Below are 18,900 nucleotides of genomic sequence, written 5' to 3'. Positions count from 1 at the left end.
CGTTGGTGAATCGCCTCTTCAAATCCAGAAACGCTCGATCCGCCTCCGGATTCCACTTGAAGGTCCTGATGCTGGAAGTCAAGGCAGTTAACGGAGCGGCCACACGGCTGTAATCCCGGATGAATCTGCGGTAGAAATTCGCAAACCCCAAAAATCTCTGGAGCTGCAATCTCGTACCGGGCTGGGCCCATTCCAGAACCGCTCTAACCTTCTCCTGGTCCATCCTAATCTCTCCCCTGGAGATGATGTACCCGAGAAAGGATGTCGTGTGGGCGTGAAACTCGCACTTCTCGGCCTTCACAAACAGGCGATTCTCCAACAATCGCTGCAGAACCTGCCGGACATGCTGGACGTGGTCGGAAGGTTCCTTCGAGAAGATCAGAATGTCATCCAGGTAAACAAACACAAAGAGACCGATCATATCTCTCAGGACGTCGTTCACCATACTCTGGAATACCGCTGGAGCATTGGTCAGTCCAAACGGCATCACCTGATACTCGAAGTGACCCATCGGTGTATTGAAACCCCGTCAACCACTCGTCCCCCTCTCTGATCCGGACCAGGTGATACGCATTGCGTAGGTCTAGCTTGGTGAACACCGTAGCACCCTGTAAGGAGTCGAAGGCAGAACTCATCAAGGGCAGGGGGATACTTGTTCTTGACCGTGATGTCATTCAACCCCCGATAATCAATACACGGTCGAAGAGAGCCATCCTTCTTACCCACAAAGAAGAATCCTGCCCCAGGGGTGATGACGAGGGACGAACGAGACCAGCAGCTAGGGACTCCTTGATGTAGGTCTCCAACGCCTCACGTTCAGGTCGGGAGATACTGTATAACCTTCCCTTGGGGTAGACAGCTCCAGGGACCAGGTTGATGGCACAATCATATGGTCGGTGGGGAGGGAGTGACAGAGCCTTCTGCTTACTGAAAACTTCCCCCAAATCGTGATATGTCTCGGGAACCAGGGACAAATCTGGGGGTTTAGCCTCAATCACCTGACTGGGAACCGAATGGGGGCAGGCAGTCTTGAGACAGTTAGCATGACAATCAAGGCTCCAACTCGTTACCTTGCCCGTCACCCAATCGAACGTGGGATTGTGTTCCTTCAGCCAGGGGTATCCAAGGACCAGAGGAACATGGGAAGACGGCAGAATGAAGAATGAAATCATCTCAGAATGATTCCCCGACAACCGCATCTTAACCGGTTCAGTCCTCATCGTGATACGTGCCAGACTACTGCCGTTCAGAGTGGTAGCTTCAATGGCTTCCGGCAATTGCTCCTTGGAAAGCCCCAGCTGTTCCACCAACTCGGCATCTAGAAAGCTTCCATCGGCACCTGAATCGATAAAAGCGTTAATCGCTAAGCTCTGATTCCTGTTCATAAGGGTAGCCGGGAAAGCGGGGGTCTGACAGAGGTATTGAGAGGTCGAAACTGGCTCGCTAAAAGTCCTCCCAACTTTAGCGAGCCGCGCAGTTTGACGACCCGACTGGATCCTGAGAAGCTGATCGGTTGGACGGAACCCATTGCTTCTCCCTCCTTCGCTCTCGGACTCGATTATCCACCCGAATAGACAAAGCTACCAAGCTGTCCAGGTCACTAGGCTCCGGATAGGAGATCAACTCATCCTTGAGCTGCTCCGACAGACCCTGGTAAAAGGCCGCTTGCAGAGACTCCTCGTTCCACCCACTCTCCACAGCCAACGTCTTGAACTCGATCACGAAGTCGGCCACGCTGCGAGTTCCTTGGCGAAGCGAAAACAGGCGCCTAGCTGCGTCCCTCCCTCGGACGGAATGGTCGAAGAGCTTCCTCATCTCGGCCGTGAACCCCTGGTATGAAGCCATGCAGGGATCCTGTCGTTCCCAAACGGCTGAAGCCCACTCCAGCGCTCGACCACGCAGCAACTCAATCACAAAGGCTATCCTAGCCTTGTCTGTGGCATAAGAGTAGGGCTGTAGATCGAACACTAGTCCACACTGCATAAGGAAGGAACGGCATCTTCCCAGCTCTCCCTCATACTTATCCGGCGTCGGAACCTTGGGCTCACGGATGGACACAGCTTCAGAAGCGGCAGGCGAGATGGGTGAAACCGGTAGTGGATCCTCCACCGGACACTTGCGTTGGTTCTGGACCTCCGTCAGACCGGTAGAAAGGTTCCGAACTGACAACGCGATCTCCTGTAGTACCGTGCTATGATAGCCCAACATCTTCTCCTGCTGGGTAATAGCATGGCGAACAGAGTCCAGGTCCGCTGGGTTCATTACTGGCCGGATCGTTCTGTCACGGTTAACTAAGCCAGAACCCAGAAGCAGACCAGGACACGGTACGTGAGACAAAGGTGAGTGTTTATTTATAGAGTCCGAGTGAAGCTGAATAATCCAGGGAACAGAGCGGGTGGCGTGGATGGGTTGTTGAGGGTGCAGTGGTTGGTCCGGTACTGGCTCGGCAGCCGCCGACCATCAGGCAGAGGTTGGGTGAAGGTTCCGGGTGAGAGACTGCAGACAGAACAAAACGGAGGTGAGTACACAGCAAATCAACAAGGTGCAAAACAACAAAACTAACGCTAGAACTCAAAGGCTGATACGCTGACAAACATACTGTTCATGGCTAACGATCCGGCAGGAACTGGATGTTGGGCCAGAGCCTAAGAAGGGTGATGATCAGGACCAGGTGTGCAGATTGCTGATGGGATGCAGGTGCGGAAAACCAGAGCGCTCCCCGGAGCGTTCCCGAACCCTCGGGAAACTGGAGAATACGAGCAGGAACACTAGTCACCAGACAGGACCCGACTCAGACAGCCGGGATCGTCACACTTTTTGTGCAAAGCAATGATGACGGCACGTGTTTCCTTGCAGGTAACCATGGTTAACAGAGGAAGAACAATGATTTCAAGCACCACCCTCCTTTTAAAGCTTCCAGTCTGTTATTCTAACTCAATCAGCATGACAGAGTGATCTCCAGCCTTGTCCTCGTCAACACTCTCACCTGTGTTAACGAGAGAATCACTGACATGATAGCAGCTGGTCCTTTTGTGGCAGGGCTGAAATGCAGTGGAAATGTTTTTTGGGGATTAAGTTCATTTTCATGGCAAAGAGGGACTTTGCAATTAATTGCAATTCATCTGATCACTCTTCGTGACATTCTGGAGTATATGCAAATTTCCATCATCAAAACTGAGGCAGCAGACTTTGTGAAAATTAGTATTTGTGTCATTCTCAAAACGTTTGACCACGACTGTAGTTGAGGCTGGCACATTACTGTCTCCCTTCTGTCTCCCTTCTTGTTTCATACTATTCATATCTGAATAAAGTGGAAATCCTAAATACAATTGAAAAACATTTTTAAATCACAGAATCACAGTTATTCGCAGATAACATTCTGAAATGTTGATAATCAATCGATGTATCTTTTTTATATGGTCAGATTGATATTGTACTTACATGATTTGAGTTGTAATAACACTGTTGACATCTTCCACTGTCAGTTTGAAGGGGAGATCCAGGTGTTATATGATGTTACCATAGATCCTACCTTGGCCAGTAAGAAATGGGGGAACAAAGACCTGCAGTTGAAGCCAGGAGAGGTGATCGATGTCATTGTGAAGCCAACAGATGGCAAACTGATCGGCAGGAACAGAGACGGGAAGTGTAAGTTGAAATCAGTTGTTGTGGATGAATTATTCACAACCAAATATAAATGATTAATTGCTATATTTATTCCTATTTTCTAGTTGGTTATGTGTCCATGGTCAATGTTGCACAGTAAGTTCAAGAGTTATTTCTGTTTGTTGTAATACACATGCATGTGCTCACTCAAAACATTCACACGTTCACACACGTGCGCACACACACACACACACACACACAACCACACACAGCTAATGTTTTGACATATGATTTTACTTCAACAGGGATGGTGGAGATATTTATGACGACATTGGAGAAAGTATGTTTCAAAACCATTCTAGAAATTATTTGGGTCACACTTTATTAGGATAGTCCAGATTTTCCATCTGTAGATGCTCTACAGATTATCATACTATCAACAAACTATCTGTTGATAAGCAACTGCTTGCTATGGTTACGGTTAGGGTTAGGGTTAGGTTTAGAATAAGGGTAATGGTTAAGTTTAGGGTTAGGATAAGGGTTAAATTTAGGGTTAGGTTAAGGTTAGGGTAAGGGTTAGGGTAAGGGTTAAGTTTAGGGTTAGAATAAGGGTTAGGGTTAGAGCTAGGGTTAGGATAAGGGTTAGGGTTAGAGCTAGGGTTAGGGTTAGTAGATAGTTAGTTTAAATGTTACTGATAGTCTGTAGATGGTCCATCTGTAGATGCTCTACATACTATCAAAATAAAGTGTTACCATTATTTGTGACTAACTGTACAACAATTTGTTTAAACAATTATGCTGCCAGCTGTATGGACTGCTTTCAAGATATTAGTTTGCAGACAAGATAGGCCTACTTACAGAATCAGGCTGATGAAAGAATATAGGCCTACATACATTTATTTTTAATTGTATGTGTTTGGAATACAATGCATAATAATTTTACAAACATGGTGATTGGTACTACTTGTTTATTTTCTTACAGACTGCATTTATGACAATGACTGAGACTTCTTTGTCAGAATGTACTGAGACAACCAGCACTGAACTCTGCAATGGACACTGCAACTGGTCATCTTAATGTTATCTGGTGAAAAAAACAATTGACATCAAATGTGTAATTTGACTGTGTTGAAATAACTATAGATAAATGTGCCTTGACTATACTGTGGTTGTTTCGTTTATTCAATCCGGGTTGCAATGTGAATGAATGGATTTGAGAAAAATGTCTCTCTTTGAATGTGAAACATTCACTGTGTATTTTAGTTGGTATTTACATTCAAATAAACTCTTAGAACATTCACCAGACCCAGTAGTGTAAAGTACTTAAGTAAAAATACTTTAAAGTACTATTTAAGTAGTTTTTGGGGGATATCGGTACTTTACTATTTATATTTTTGACATCTTTTACTTTTACTCCACTAAATTCCTTAAATAATGTACTTTGTACTTCATACATTTTTCCTGATACCCAAAAGTACTCGTTACATTTCGAATGCTTAGCAGAACAGGAAAATGGTCAAATTCACGCACTTATCAAGAGAACATCCCTGGTCATCCCTACTGCCTCTGATCTGGCCTACTCAGGACTCACTAAACATAAATGCTTCTTTGTAAATTATGTCTGAGTGTTGGAGAGTGTCCCTGGCTATCCGTCTGGTTTGCTTAATATAAGGAATGTGAAATTATTTATACTTTTACTTTTGATACTTCAGTATATTTTTGCAATTACATTTTACTTTTGATTCTTAAGTATATTTAAAACCAAATACTTTTAGACTTTTAATCACATTGTGTTTTACTGGGTGATTTTTACTTGAGTCATTTTCTATTAAGATATCTTTACTTTTAATCAAGTATGACAATTGTGCACTATTTCCACCACTGACCAGACCAGCAGCACAAGAGATTTGCGGCGCTAAAGTAGTGAATGCGCGATAAACCCAATCCCCTATTCTCTCACGAGAATTCACGAAGTTTCCGGTGTTGTGTATGTTCCTGGAAACATGGCGGTCAGCATCCGCGGCCGTCCTATCCGAAGTCTTCGGATGCGAGGTAAGCATGAAATATTTACCCCGACATAAGCTTTATAAACTTGAAATTCTATGCCACTATTTTATTTTATTTCTGATGAGCCAGGTGTTTTGCGTTACAATGTCCCCGTTGTCTGTTGGACAGGTCGGAATGACAGCGGGGAAGAGAACGTACCGCTCGATCTGACAAGAGGTAAGTAAACGTTAAGGGTCCGTCCACACGGAGTGAAAGCCATTATTGTTATAATGGATATTAATGTTTGCAGCAATTTGTGGTGATGATGAGGCTGGGAAATGGCTTAAAATACATTCTACTGATTATTGGTATTGGTTGCTGAATGCTTTGATAACCAGCTTGCCGAGTCTCAAGCACCAAAGAGGCGTAGCTAACCCTAACGTAACGTTAGCAGCCATCCGAGTCAAGATGACGCTCCTCTGTTTTGATTAGTGGGCTAGTATTAGCTAGCTAGCTTGGCTATACAATATATTTGTTATGGTCGGGATGAGCAAGGTAGTTACCCATTTAGCTAGCTAACGTTGCCTGGCTAATGATTTGGGCGTGTAGTTAGTTATAGCTGGCTAACTAGCTAACGTTACATTCCTAGGTTTGCATTGTGGTATCTAACAAACGTTGTCCAATTATTGTAGCTAGCTAGTTAACGTTAGCCAATAGTTTTGTTTGAAGTCGGGTCACGACAGTTGCAGTTGCTAGTTAGCTAACTTTCAGCTGAAACTGGAGGATTTCCCTGTTTGCGGTGGGCGTCACAGTGGGTCTGCCCAATTTGCCATTTTGACAACTCAAGAGGTTATGGTTGGATATAACTGACAGTGAGTATGAGTATTTACTAGCCAGAAGCACGTACACTCTGTTGGCTTTTTCAGCACAGTGTGTCAACTCCTGCCTGCCTTGCCAGCTTTTCGGTGTTCGTATGAGACAACCCTGACTCAGTAATGTCACTGCAATGATGGTTAATCACTTGCATCCTACATACATACCCTCAAATTGTTCCCGATGCCACTTCCACTCCCACCCTGAAGGTACCAGACTGTGTCTGTGACAGATTGTAAACAGATCAATAGGCGTTCATCAGTAATGCACGATCTATATTTTCACCAACACCAATTTAACCCTCACTGTATTAGATGTAGCACAGCAGTAGTGGGTATACCTGTGGGATGTAAAATTGGATCACGTTTTCACTGTGCAATAGAATGGATCCCAACCTGCAACCTAAGCAGCTTAGTGGCTGGTTGAGCACCCTTTTCTCTGTTAGCTACATCATTATTTATATATATATATATACATACACACTACCGTTCAAAAGTTTGGGGTCACTTAGAAATTACCTTGTTTCAAAAGAAAATCATTTTTTTTGTCCATTAAAATAACATCAAATTGATCAGAAACACAGTGTAGACATTGTTAATGTTGTAAATGGCTATTGTAGCTGGAAACGGCTGATTTTTAATGGAATATCTACATAGGCGTACAGAGGCCCATTATCAGCAACCATCAGTCCTGTGTTCCAATGGCACGTTGTGTTTGCTAATCCAAGTTTATCATTTTAAAAGGCTAATTGATAATTAAAAACCCTTTTGCAATTATGTTAGCACAGCTGAAAACTGTTGTGCTGATTTAAAGACGCAATAAAACTGGCCTTCTTGAGACTAGTTGAGTATCTGGAGCATCAGCAATTGTGGGTTCGATTACAGAATCAAAATGGCCAGAATCAAAGAACTTTCTTCTGAAACTTGTCAGTCTATTCTTGTTCTGAGAAATGAAGGCTATTCTATACGAGAAATTGGGTTTTCTAATGATCAATTAGCCTTTTAAAATGATAAACTTGGATTAGCAAACACAACGTGCCATTGGAACACAGGACTGATGGTTGCTGATAATGGGCCTCTGTACGCCTATGTAGATATTCCATTACAAATCAGCCGTTTACAGCTACAATAGCCATTTACAACATTAACAATGTCTACACTGTATTTCTGATAAATTTGATGTTATTTTAATGGACAATTTTTTTTATTTTCTTTCGAAAACAAGGACATTTCTAAGTGACCCCAAACTTTTGAACGGTTGTGTGTGTGTGTGTATGTGGCCACCCATAAATAAATAATGTATGCACGCATGCCTTTAAGTCGCATTTTAGTAGATGCTTTTATCCAAAGCGACTTAAAGGCATGCGTGCATACATTATTTATTTATTTATTTATTTATGGGTGGCCACGGGAACCGGGCTCAGTATTACTGGAATATTAAAAGGCTTTGTAATGTTTTGATTCTATTTCACCTCCCTTGTCTTTCACAGAACCCTCTGACAACTTGCGTGAAATCCTTCAAAATGTCTCCAAGCCACACGGCATCACCAACATGCGGAAACTGGGCCACCTGAACAATTTCATAAAGGTAGTACTGATTTATGTAATGCTGATAATGGCGACTGCCCTCGTTATTGAAATTAATAGTTTAGCTCTGCAGTATTGTGCCCCAACTTAACATTGTTCATGGACTGTCTTTAGTAGTTTGGGGGTCAAAGGTAAAAGAAAATGTCGCATCTTATAAGTGTTATTGACCCTTTAGGCGAAAAACACAATTCATTGGAAGGTAGTATGAGATCAAACTAAAGAAAATAATAAATGGGACTAGTAAGATCACAATTCATGTTTGTGTGTGGAGAATCAGAACAAGCATTTTGTCTGCTGAAGCTGGTCATGAAGATCCAGTATTATTCAGTATGGACTGGAGATGGTCTATTGTAAATTGTATGGCAGATATGTAGTTGCTTTAATCTTTAGTAGACAGTGTTGTTTGGTTTAGGTGTCTGGTGCTGCTTTGTGCGTTCAAGCTGTTAGTTGGTTCAAATGCCACTTTCCCCTTTCTTCAGTAGTTAGGTGACAGTGAATTACTGGCAGGTATGATACTGTTTGCACATTATTGCTTTCACCTTGGTTTTCAGATCAGTGCTGATGAAGGCTACTGAAATCCACCCCGGGCTAGTCACATGAAATGGCATACAACCTTCATTTAGGAAGGTTAATTTAACTTTAGTTTAGGTCGCCACCATACAGTATTGAGATGCACCCGCTGAACATATTCTTCTGTGTGTAGCCATTGACCTCTCCTTGGCCCTCTGGTCCTGTGTGTAGTCACTGACCGTTTGTTGGCCCGCTGGTCCTGAGCTGCTGCTGCTGGCAGGCCTAGCTGAGCTTGTCATTGTGATGCTGACAGACAGTGATGGTAACAGGAGCTCAGGCCATGGGGCAGAGCTGTGACCTCATGTGCGTCAAAACATAACTTTGAAACCAGAGATTTCCAGCAGCTGTCCAGTATTGTTGTTCTTCTGGAGATGCTGCATGTGATCTCTGTTTTCCAAGGTTGCAGCAAGTACATCTGCAGGTTTAGTTGCAGCAAATACATCTGCAGGTTTAGTTGTCCTCCAGTCCATGCCATGGGTATTATTTTCTGTGTTTTAACTTTAATTTTCTGCATGAAAAACGCAGAATCCTGCGTTAACGTGACCCCTTGGTGTGTGTGTGTGTGTGTGTGGCATCGAGACCTGTGTCTCCTTTTGTATTTGTATTTATTAGGGATCCCCATTAGCTGCTTCCATAAATGTGTCTCTTCACAATCCCCGCTGTTCCATAAGGTGTATTTTTATCTGTTTTTTAAATCAAATTCTACTGCTTGCATCAGTTACCTGATGTGGAATAGAGTTCCATGTAGTCATGGCTCTATGTAGTACTGTGCACCTCCCATAGTCTGTTCTGGATTTGGGGATTGTGAAGAGACCTCTGGTAGCATGTCTTGTGGGGTATGCATGGGTGTCAGAGCTGTGTGCTACTAGTTTAAACAGACAGCTAGCTCGGTGCATTCAGCTTGTCAACATTTTACATTTACATTTACGTCATTTAGCAGACGCTCTTATCCAGAGCGACTTAGAAATTGGTGCATTCACCTTATAGCCAGTGGGATAACCACTTTACAAAATGTTTTTTTTTTTTTGGGGGTAAGGGGGGGTAGAAGGATTACTTTATCCTATCCCAGGTATTCCTTAAAGAGGTGGGGTTTCAAGTGTCTCCGGAAGGTGGTGAGTGACTCCGCTGTCCTGGCGTCGTGAGGGAGCTTGTTCCACCATTGGGGTGCCAGAGCAGCGAACAATTTTCACTGGGCTGAGCGGGAACTGTGCTTCCGCAGAGGTAGGGGGGCCAGCAGGCCAGAGGTGGATGAACGCAATGCCCTCGTTTGGGTGTAGGGACTGATCAGAGCCTGAAGGTACGGAGGTGCCGTTCTCCTCACAGCTCCGTAGGCAAGCACCATGGTCTTTTAGCAGATGCGAGCTTCAACTGGAAGCCAGTGGAGTGTGCGGAGGAGCGGGGTGACGTGAGAGAACTTGGGAAGGTTGAACACCAGACGGGCTGCGGCATTCTGGATGAGTTGTAGGGGTTTAAGTTGTAGGCAGGGAGCCCAGCCAACAGCGAGTTGCAGTAATCCAGACGGGAGATGACAAGTGCCTGGATTAGGACCTGTGCAGCTTCCTGTGTAAGGCAGGGTTGTACTCTCCGAATGTTGTAGAGCATGAACCTACAGGATCGGGTCACCGCCTTGATGTTAGCGGAGAACGACAGGGTGTTGTCCAGGGTCACGCCAAGGCTCTTTGCACTCTGGGAGGAGGACACAACGGAGTTGTCAACCGTGATGGCGAGATCATGGAACGGGCAGTCCTTCCCAGGGAGGAAGAGCAGCTCCGTCTTGCCGAGGTTCAGTTTGAGGTGGTGATCCGTCATCCACACTGATATGTCTGCCAGACATGCAGAGATGCAATTCGCCACCTGGTTATCAGAAGGGGGAAAGGAGAAGATTAGTTGTGTGTCGTCTCCGTAGCAATGATAGGAGAGGCCATGTGAGGATATGACAGAGCCAAGTGACTTGGTGTACAGCGAGAATAGGAGAGGGCCTAGAACTGAGCCCTGGGGGACACCAGTGGTGAGAGCACGTGGTGCGAAGACAGATTCTCGCCACGCCACTTGGTAGGAGCGACTCGGTCAGGTAGGACGCAATCCAAGAGTGAGCCGCGCCGGAGATGCCCAGCTCGGAGTGGGTGGAGAGGAGGATCTGATGGTTCACAGTATCAAAGGCAGCAGACAGGTCTAGAAGGACTGTAGTTGTTGACATCAGAGTGATCGAGTGTTGGTTTTTTGAGAAGGGGTGCAACTCTTGCTCTCTTGAAGACGGAAGGGACATGGCCAGCAGTCAAGGATGAGTTGATGAGCGAGGTGAGGTAAGGGAGAAGGTCTCCGGAAATGGTCTGGAGAAGAGAGGAGGGGATAGGGTCAAGCGGGCAGGTTGTTGGGTGGCCTGCCGTCACAAGTCGCAAGATTTCATCTGGAGAGAGAGGGGAGAAAGAAGTCAAAGCGTAGGGTAGGGCACTGTGAGCAGGACCAGCGGTGTCATTTGACTTAACAAACAAAGATCGGATGTCGTCAACCTTCTTTTCAAAATGGTTGACGAAGTCATCCACAGAGAGGGAGGGGGAGGGGGAGGAGGATTCAGCAGGGAGGAGAAGGTGGCAAAGAGCTTCCTAGGGTTAGAGGCAGATGCTTGGAATTTAGAGTGGTAGAAAGTGGCTTTAGCAGCAGAAACAGATGAAGAAAATGTAGAGAGGAGGGAGTGAAAAGATGCCAGGTCCGCAGGGAGTCTAGTTTTCCTCAATTTCCGCTCGGCTGCCCGGAGCCCTGTTCTGTGAGCTCGCAATGAGTCATCAAGCCACGGAGCAGGATGTGAGGACCGAGCCGGCCGGGAGGATAGGGGACATAGAGAGTCAAGGATGCAGAAAGGGAGGAGAGGAGGGTTGAGGAGGCAGAATCAGGAGATTGGAGGGAGAAGGATTGAGCAGAGGGAAAAGATGATAGGATGGAAGAGGAGAAAGAGAGTGAAGGTTGCGACGGCGCATTACCATCTGAGTAGGGGCAGAGTGAGTAGTGTTGGAGGAGAGCGAGAGAGAAAAGGATACAAAGTAGTGGTCGGAGACATGGAGGGGAGTTGCAGTGAGATTAGTAGAAGAACAGCATCTAGTAAAGATGAGGTCAAGCGTATTGCCTGCCTTGTGAGTAGGGAGGGACGGTGAGAGGGTGAGGTCAAAAGAGGAGAGGAGTGGAAAGAAGGAGGCAGAGAGGAATGAGTCAAAGGTAGACGTAGGGAGGTTGAAGTCACCCAGAACTGTGAGGGGTGAGCCATCCTCAGGAAAGGAACTTGTCAAGCTCATTGATGAACTCTCCAAGGGAACCTGGAGGGCAATAAATGACAAGGATGTTAAGCTTGAATGGGCTAGTGACTGTGACAGCATGGAATTCAAATGAGGAGATAGACAGATGGGTCAGGGGAAAAAGAGAGAATGTCCACTTGGGAGAGATGAGGATTCCTGTGCCACCACCCCGCTGACCAGATGCTCTCGGTGTATGCGAGAACACATGGTCAGACGAGGAGAGAGCAGTAGGAGTAGCAGTGTTTTCAGTGGTAATTCATGTTTCCGTCAGCGTCAAGAAGTCGAGGGACTGGAGGGTAGCTTAGGCTGAGTTGAACTCTGCCTTGTTGGCAGCAGAACGGCAGTTCCAGAGGCTGCCTGAGACCTGGAACTCCACGTGGGTGGTGCGTGCAGGGACCACCAGGTTAGAGAGGCAGCAGCCACGCGGTGTGAGGCGTTTGTATAACCTGTGCGGAGAGGAGAGAACAGGGATAGACAGAGGCATAGTTGACAGGCTACAGAAAATGGCTACAATAATGCAAAGGAGATCGGAATGAAATGAACTAAACATCTGGGAAAGGAGAGAGCAGGGCCTCCCTCACTTACGTTTCACTGAAACACCCAAATATAACTCTCCCAACTTCCATCTCAGAAACTATAATTGTTGTAAACTACAGCGGTTCAATGTTTTCTAGGAATAGACTAACTTAGTTTATTCAGCTATTTAACTTGGTACAGTATTCTTCTGTGAAAATCTGTGAAAATCGTCCAGGGCACCTAGTCATATGACGCCACAGCCAACTAGCATGCCGGACTCCAACAACATGGTTTAGCACCAATACTCGGCCACAACAAACACCAGTGTGTCAACACGCCAAGCAGATCATTCGTGTCCGTGTCTAACGTTGTGGGTTAGTCCCGACAGCTTGAGCGAGTCCGTCGTCAACTTATTCAGCCAGTTAGTTAGCTAGAATAGTTAGCATACTAGCTAGCCATTTGCTTTCAGACAAAGAAGAAACCCGTCCTCCCACGGCACGAACACACAGAGAGAGCCAAGCTAACGTTAACTAGTCACTCAACACTTCTTACAAAAACAAGTAGTGATGAAATCAATCTCTCCTCCACTTTGAGCCATGAGAGAGAGCTCTCGGTTTACATTTAAGGGCCAGCTGTGCTGCCCTGTTGTAATTTTCCTAAGTCCCTCTTTGTGTCACCTGACCACACGACTGAACAGTAGTCCAAGTGCGACAAAGCTAGAGCCTGTAGGACCTGCCTTGTTGATAATGTTGTTAAGAAGGCAGAGTAGCACTTTATTATGGACAAACTTCTCGGCATCTTAGCTACTGTTGTATCAACATGTTTTGACCATGAGTTTACAATCCAGGGTTACTCCAAGCAGTTTAGTCACCTCAACTTGCTCAATTTCCACATTATTCATTACAAGATTTAGTTGAGGTTTCAGTGAATGATTTGTCCCAAAGACAATGCTTTTAACACATACGTTTTTCCAGCTGCAGACTATGATCGATAATGTCAAAAGCCGCACTAAAGTCCAACAAAACATATGTGTTATGGCTTTACACCCCCTGCTATATTGTGGATAAAGAGTTACCTGTCTAACAGAACACAAAGGGTGTTTTTTTAATGGAAGCCTCTCCAACATAATCCAGGTAGAATCAGGAATTCCCCAGGGCTGCTGTCTATGCCCCTTACTTTTTTCAATCTTGATTTTTAGCATCAATTTCTCTCAGCCAATCATCAGTCATTTTGTCAGTGCTGTGCTTGTTGAATGTCCTTCCCCATAAGCGAGCTGAAAGTCTGTTGTCAATTTGTTTACTGTAAAATAGCATTGCTTCTGGTCAAACACTATTTAGGGTTTGTAACAGGCTGATTGGTCGGCTATTTGAGCCAGTAAAGGGGGCTTTAATATTCTTGGGTAGTGGAATTACTTTTGCTTCCCTCTAGACCTGAGGGTACACTCTTTCTAGTAGGCTTAGAAATAAGATATGGCAAATAGGAGTGGCAATATCGTCCGCTATTATCCTCAGTAATTGTCAGACCCCGGTGGCTTGTCATTGTTGATAGACAACAATACTTTTTTAACCTCTTCCACACTCACTTTACGGAATTCAAAATGACAATGCTTGTCTTTCATAATCTGGTCAGTTATACTTGGATGTGTAGTGTCGGTTTGTTGCTGGCATGTCATGCCTAAGTGTGCTAATCTTGCCAATTAAAAAATAATTAAGGTAGTTGGCAATATCTTTGGGTTTGTGATGAATGAGCCATCTGATTCAATGTATGATGGAGCTGAGTTTGCCTTTTTGCCCAAAATTTCATTTAAGGTGCTCCAAAGATTCTTTATATCATTTATCTTTGTTTCATAGTATAGTTTCTTCTTCTTTTTATTCAGTTTAGTCACATGATTTCTCAATTTGCTCTACTTTCGCCAATCGGTTGTGCAGCCAGACTTATTTGCCATTCCTTTTGCCTCATCCCTCTCAACCATGCAATTTTTCAATTCCTTATCAATCCAAGGGAATTTAACAGTTTTTACAGTCATTTTCTTAACGGGTGCATGCTTATTAGTAACTAGAATAAGGGGGGGTGCTGCTGAGGAGTTTTCTGTCTGTAATAAAGCCATTTTGTTGAGAAAAACTCATTATGATTGACTGGGCCTGGCTCCCCAGTGGGTGGGCCTATGCCCTCCAATGCCCACCCATGGCTGCACCCCTGCCCAGACGTGAAATCCATAGATTAGGGCCTAATTAATTTATTTCAATTGTCTGATTTCTTTTTATGAACTGTAACTCAGTAAAATCTCTGAAATTGTTGCATGTTGCGTTTTATATTTTTGTTCTGTATACTGTAAATGTCAGGAAAAGAATCGTCATGATTTTAACTATAATGTGCATTCCCAAAATATATGGGTCTCTCTGTGTCTCAATTCATATGTTCACTAGCCTATACAGTGCCTTCAGAAAGTATTCATACCGCTTGACTTACTCCACATTTTGTTGTTACAGCCTTAATTCAAAATTATTCAAAAAAGTATAATTCACCCATCTACACACAATACCACATAATGTGAAAACATGAGTGAATACTTTGTGGAAGCCCCTTTGGCGGCGATTACAGCTTTGAGTTGTCTTGGGTATGTCTGTATCAGCTTTGCACATCTGGATTTGGGGAATTTCTCCCGTTCTTCCTTGCAGATTTTCTCAAGTTCTGTTAAGTTAGATGGGGAGCGGCGATGAACTGCAAGTCTTTCCACAGATTGTCTATGGGATTCAAGTGTGGGCTTTGGCGGGGCCACTCAAGGACTTTCACATTCTTGTTCTGAAGCCATTCCAGCATTGCTTTGCCTGTATGCTTGTGGTCATTGTCCTGTTGGAACGTAAATCTTCACCCACAGTCTAAGGTCATTTGCACTCTGAAGCAGGTTCTCATTAAGGATTTGGCTCCATTCATTGTACCCTCTAACCTTACCAGTCTCTCAGTCCCTGCAGCTGAAAAGCATCCCATAGCATGATGCTGCCACAACCATGCTTCAAGGTAGAGATTGTGCTGTGCCTGCTTTTCTCCAGACATAGCGCTTTGCATTCAGGCCAAAGAGTTTACCAAAATTCTCATCAGACCACAGAATCTTTTGCCTTTTGCTCTGAGTCTTTCACATGCCTTTTTGCAAACTCCAGGCCTGCTCTCATGTGCCTTTTTCTCACGAGTGGCTTCCGTCTGGCCACTCTCCCATAAAGGCCAGATTGGTGAAGTTCTGTAGAGACTGTTGTCTGTATATTAAATTGTCTTCAGTCTGTTGTTATGGATATCCAATGCATCCTCTGTCAGCTGATAGTAAGTCTAGTCCTCTGTCTCCATTTCAGCTGCTAAGCAGCATTGGCCATTGCGAGGAGAAGTTTGGGTTTACATATGAAGAAATCATCATCTGGTAAGTAGTACCATATAGTATAACCTAGAACACATAGTAGGCCATTGTATGTGGAACATATCCTAACCTGGTCAGTTAATGGCCGTGAATTAATCCAAATGAGTGATGGGTCATTGCAGGCATTTTTTGGGGTCAAGCTATGCGATTGTCCATTATTTTTCAGTATGTGTTTCTTTGCCATTTAGTTTCAGTATCTGAGCTGTTTTTTGTGTCCCTCCCCAGCCTGCGGTTAGCCTTGCTGAACGAGGCCAAGGAGGTGCGTGCTGCAGGGTTGAGGGCTCTGAGGTACCTCATCAGAGACAGCAATGTGTTGCAGAAGGTCCTCAGACTGCAGGTGGACTACTTGGTCGCCAGGTGAGAGCTATTCTCTGTCACCACACCTGCCCAGGGACACACTGGATTCACAGTGGACCACTTAACATATCGTCGCTGTCTGATGAAAACCTCTTATATCTAAAATGTCAACTTTTCAGGAAATGAAAAAAAACTGCCATATTTTACCGTTAACAAACATACAATTTCGAAACTTCAGAAGCTTATATACTGTATATGTTTAATATGGGCAATTCCACGGTAACGGAATTCCGCTTTGACTCAGATTATTTTTCTCTAAAACGGATGCTAAACAAAACCCACTTATTTCAAAGTTTAACAAACCATACAACTCTATGCACAAGGACTACTTTGAACAATTTACACAACATTTCACAAATACACATTTACTGGAAGAACTGTGCAGATGCAAAGTTTGGTAACAGAATGATGGTAAAATCTCTCACAAAGGTAGAAATATGCAATATCCTTCTTTTGCATATTATGGGTATTATTCTACAGGCTGGCTATTATTGGAATGAGCTCCACCCCAAAACAAGACCACACCATAATTTGTTTATATATATTTTTTATACTTCATTGGTTCTTAAAATTCAAAATCAAATACACTATATATACAAAAGTATGTGGACACCCCTTCAAATTAATAGATTTGCCTATTTCACCCACACCCATTGCTTACAGGTGTATAAAATCGAGCACACAGCCATGCAATCTCCATAGACAAATATTGACAGTAGAATGGCCTTACTGAAGAGCTCAGTGACTTTCAACGTGGAACCGTCATAGGATGCCACCTTTCCAACAAGTCAGTTCATCAAATTTCTGCCCTGCTAGAGCTGCCCCAGGCAACTGTAAGTGCTGTTATAGTGAAGTGGAAATGTCTAGCAGCAACAACGGCTCAGCCACGAAGTGGTAGGCCGCACAAGCTCACAGAACAGGACTGAAGCACAAAGCACGTAAAAATCATCTGTCCTTGGTTGCAAAACTCACTACCGAGTTCCAAACTGCCTCTGGAAGCAACGTCAGCACAAGTTCGTCAGGAACTTCATGAAATGGGTTTCCATGGCGGAGCAGCCGCACACAAGCCTAAGATCACCATGCGCAATGCCAAGCGTCGTCTGGAGTGGTGTAAAGTTCGCTGCCATTGGACTCTGGAGCATTGGAAACACGTTCTCTATGGACTTCACATGTTGGTGCTCATGGGTCCTTTTTAAATGGAAATGCCCGTATGTTACAACAACGTACTTCATAAAAAAAATAAAAGTGAGTTAAGTTGTTGCACTCGAGTATACTACTGTGGTAGTCTGTTGCTTGGAATGTTGTTACTGCACATCAGCGGTACCATAGAACAAGGACTATTTCATGGTGATGTTAGCATGGCGGAATATGATCCGTGGATGTGTTCTCATACCTACTGTGTGCTGTGATCAGGTGCATTGACATCCAGCAGAGCAATGAGGGGGAGAGGACTCAGGCCCTCAGGCTGGTCAGAAAGGTAAGATCCATGGCCTCTGTCTTCATATCGCACAAACTTGTAATTTGTTCTGTAATATAATGTGTATAATTAAAATGATGGCATAGTAATTACTCATTACTTTTACACTGCATCTGACTATGCTACACTGCATGGTCTACTTGATATTTGTATTTTCACTGGCAGCACAGAATAGTAGCATAGTACACATAGGCTGTTATTGGATGATCTGTGTTGGTGTGAGCGTGTGGACAGTTTGCACATGTCTGCGGGCTCTGGTATTTTTAGCACTGCAGTTTACAGTTAACACTACCACACGCACGTATTACAATTAACAATGCAAATCTAACCGTATACAAAGGAATACTGTATAGGCCTAAATACTGAACATGGTCTGGTATTGTCAATGGATTCAACTTAAATGTTTTAACTTTGGAATGCACAGTAGAGGTCATTCTGCAACACCTACCGTGATATCAGACAGAAACCTGAAGAAGGTAGATACTTGGCTACATTGACAGTAGCCCAAGTTGGTTAGCCACGTAGCCTGTTCCAGCTTGTGGTCTGGGTCCTTTCCAGTTAATAGGCCTTAGCTCAGGGTAACGTGTCTTGGAGGAAGGGCCTCAGCTGCACAGACCTGCTTTACTCACACCCACCTTCTGAATGTGGCACACCTGTTGTGAGCCCTATTTGCTTTTAAAATAAACTTGTGCAAAACGAGTGCTCTAACCTTTGTGCTCTCCCCCCCCCCCTCTCTTCCCCCTCTGACCGTCTCTCTCCTCCCCCTTCTGACCGTCCCTCTCCTCCCCCTTCTGACCGTCCCTCTCCTCCCCCTCTGACCGTCTTTCCTCCCCCTCTGACCGTCCCTCTCCTCCCCCTCTGACCGTCCCTCCCCTCCCCCTCTGACCGTCTCTCTTCTCCCCCTCTGACCGTCTCTCTCCTCCCCCTCTGAACGTCCCTCTCCTCCCCCTCTGAACGTCCCTCTCCTCCCCCTCTGAACGTCCCCCTCTCTCTTCCCCCGCTGAACGTCCCTTCTCTGTTCCCCCTCTGACCGTCTCTCTCCCCCTCTTACCGTCTCTCTCCCCCCTCTGACCGTTCCTCTCCTCCCCCCGACTGTCCCTCTCCTCCCCCTCTGAACGTCCCTCTCCTCCCCCTCTGAACGTCCCTCTCCTCCCCCTCTGAACGTCCCTCTCCTCCCCCTCTGAACGTCCCTCTCCTCCCCCTCTGAACGTCCCTCTCCTCCCCCTCTGAACGTCC

At 45.0% G+C, this 18,900-nt stretch overlaps 2 protein-coding genes across 7 annotated transcripts in view; both read left to right on the top strand.

Moving 5' to 3' along the window:
• The window catches only part of LOC121581859 (FYN-binding protein 1), a 34,653-nt gene extending 29,886 nt beyond the window's left edge, over positions 1 to 4,767 (top strand). For both annotated transcript variants that reach the window (XM_041897239.1, XM_045227007.1), the window contains 4 exons: positions 3,486 to 3,648; positions 3,732 to 3,762; positions 3,912 to 3,946; positions 4,589 to 4,767. In XM_041897239.1, coding sequence (XP_041753173.1) covers positions 3,486 to 3,648; positions 3,732 to 3,762; positions 3,912 to 3,946; positions 4,589 to 4,611 — 252 coding nt within the window. In that variant the 3' untranslated portion in view covers positions 4,612 to 4,767. The remainder of the gene's footprint in view (positions 1 to 3,485; positions 3,649 to 3,731; positions 3,763 to 3,911; positions 3,947 to 4,588) is intronic.
• Positions 4,768 to 5,606: 839 nt separating this feature from the next.
• Positions 5,607 to 18,900, top strand: part of LOC121581857 (rapamycin-insensitive companion of mTOR) — a 52,350-nt gene continuing 39,056 nt past the window's right edge. For all 5 annotated transcript variants that reach the window (XM_041897236.1, XM_041897235.1, XM_041897234.1 and 2 more), the window contains exons 1-6: positions 5,607 to 5,658; positions 5,782 to 5,829; positions 7,955 to 8,052; positions 15,769 to 15,833; positions 16,056 to 16,187; positions 17,601 to 17,664. In XM_041897236.1, the coding sequence (XP_041753170.1) occupies positions 5,610 to 5,658; positions 5,782 to 5,829; positions 7,955 to 8,052; positions 15,769 to 15,833; positions 16,056 to 16,187; positions 17,601 to 17,664 (456 nt within the window). In that variant the 5' untranslated portion in view covers positions 5,607 to 5,609. The remainder of the gene's footprint in view (positions 5,659 to 5,781; positions 5,830 to 7,954; positions 8,053 to 15,768; positions 15,834 to 16,055; positions 16,188 to 17,600; positions 17,665 to 18,900) is intronic.

Source organism: Coregonus clupeaformis, chromosome 18 (genome assembly GCF_020615455.1).
Source record: "Coregonus clupeaformis isolate EN_2021a chromosome 18, ASM2061545v1, whole genome shotgun sequence".
NCBI lineage: Eukaryota > Metazoa > Chordata > Actinopteri > Salmoniformes > Salmonidae > Coregonus > Coregonus clupeaformis.
This window is presented reverse-complemented; position numbering and strand designations above follow the sequence as displayed.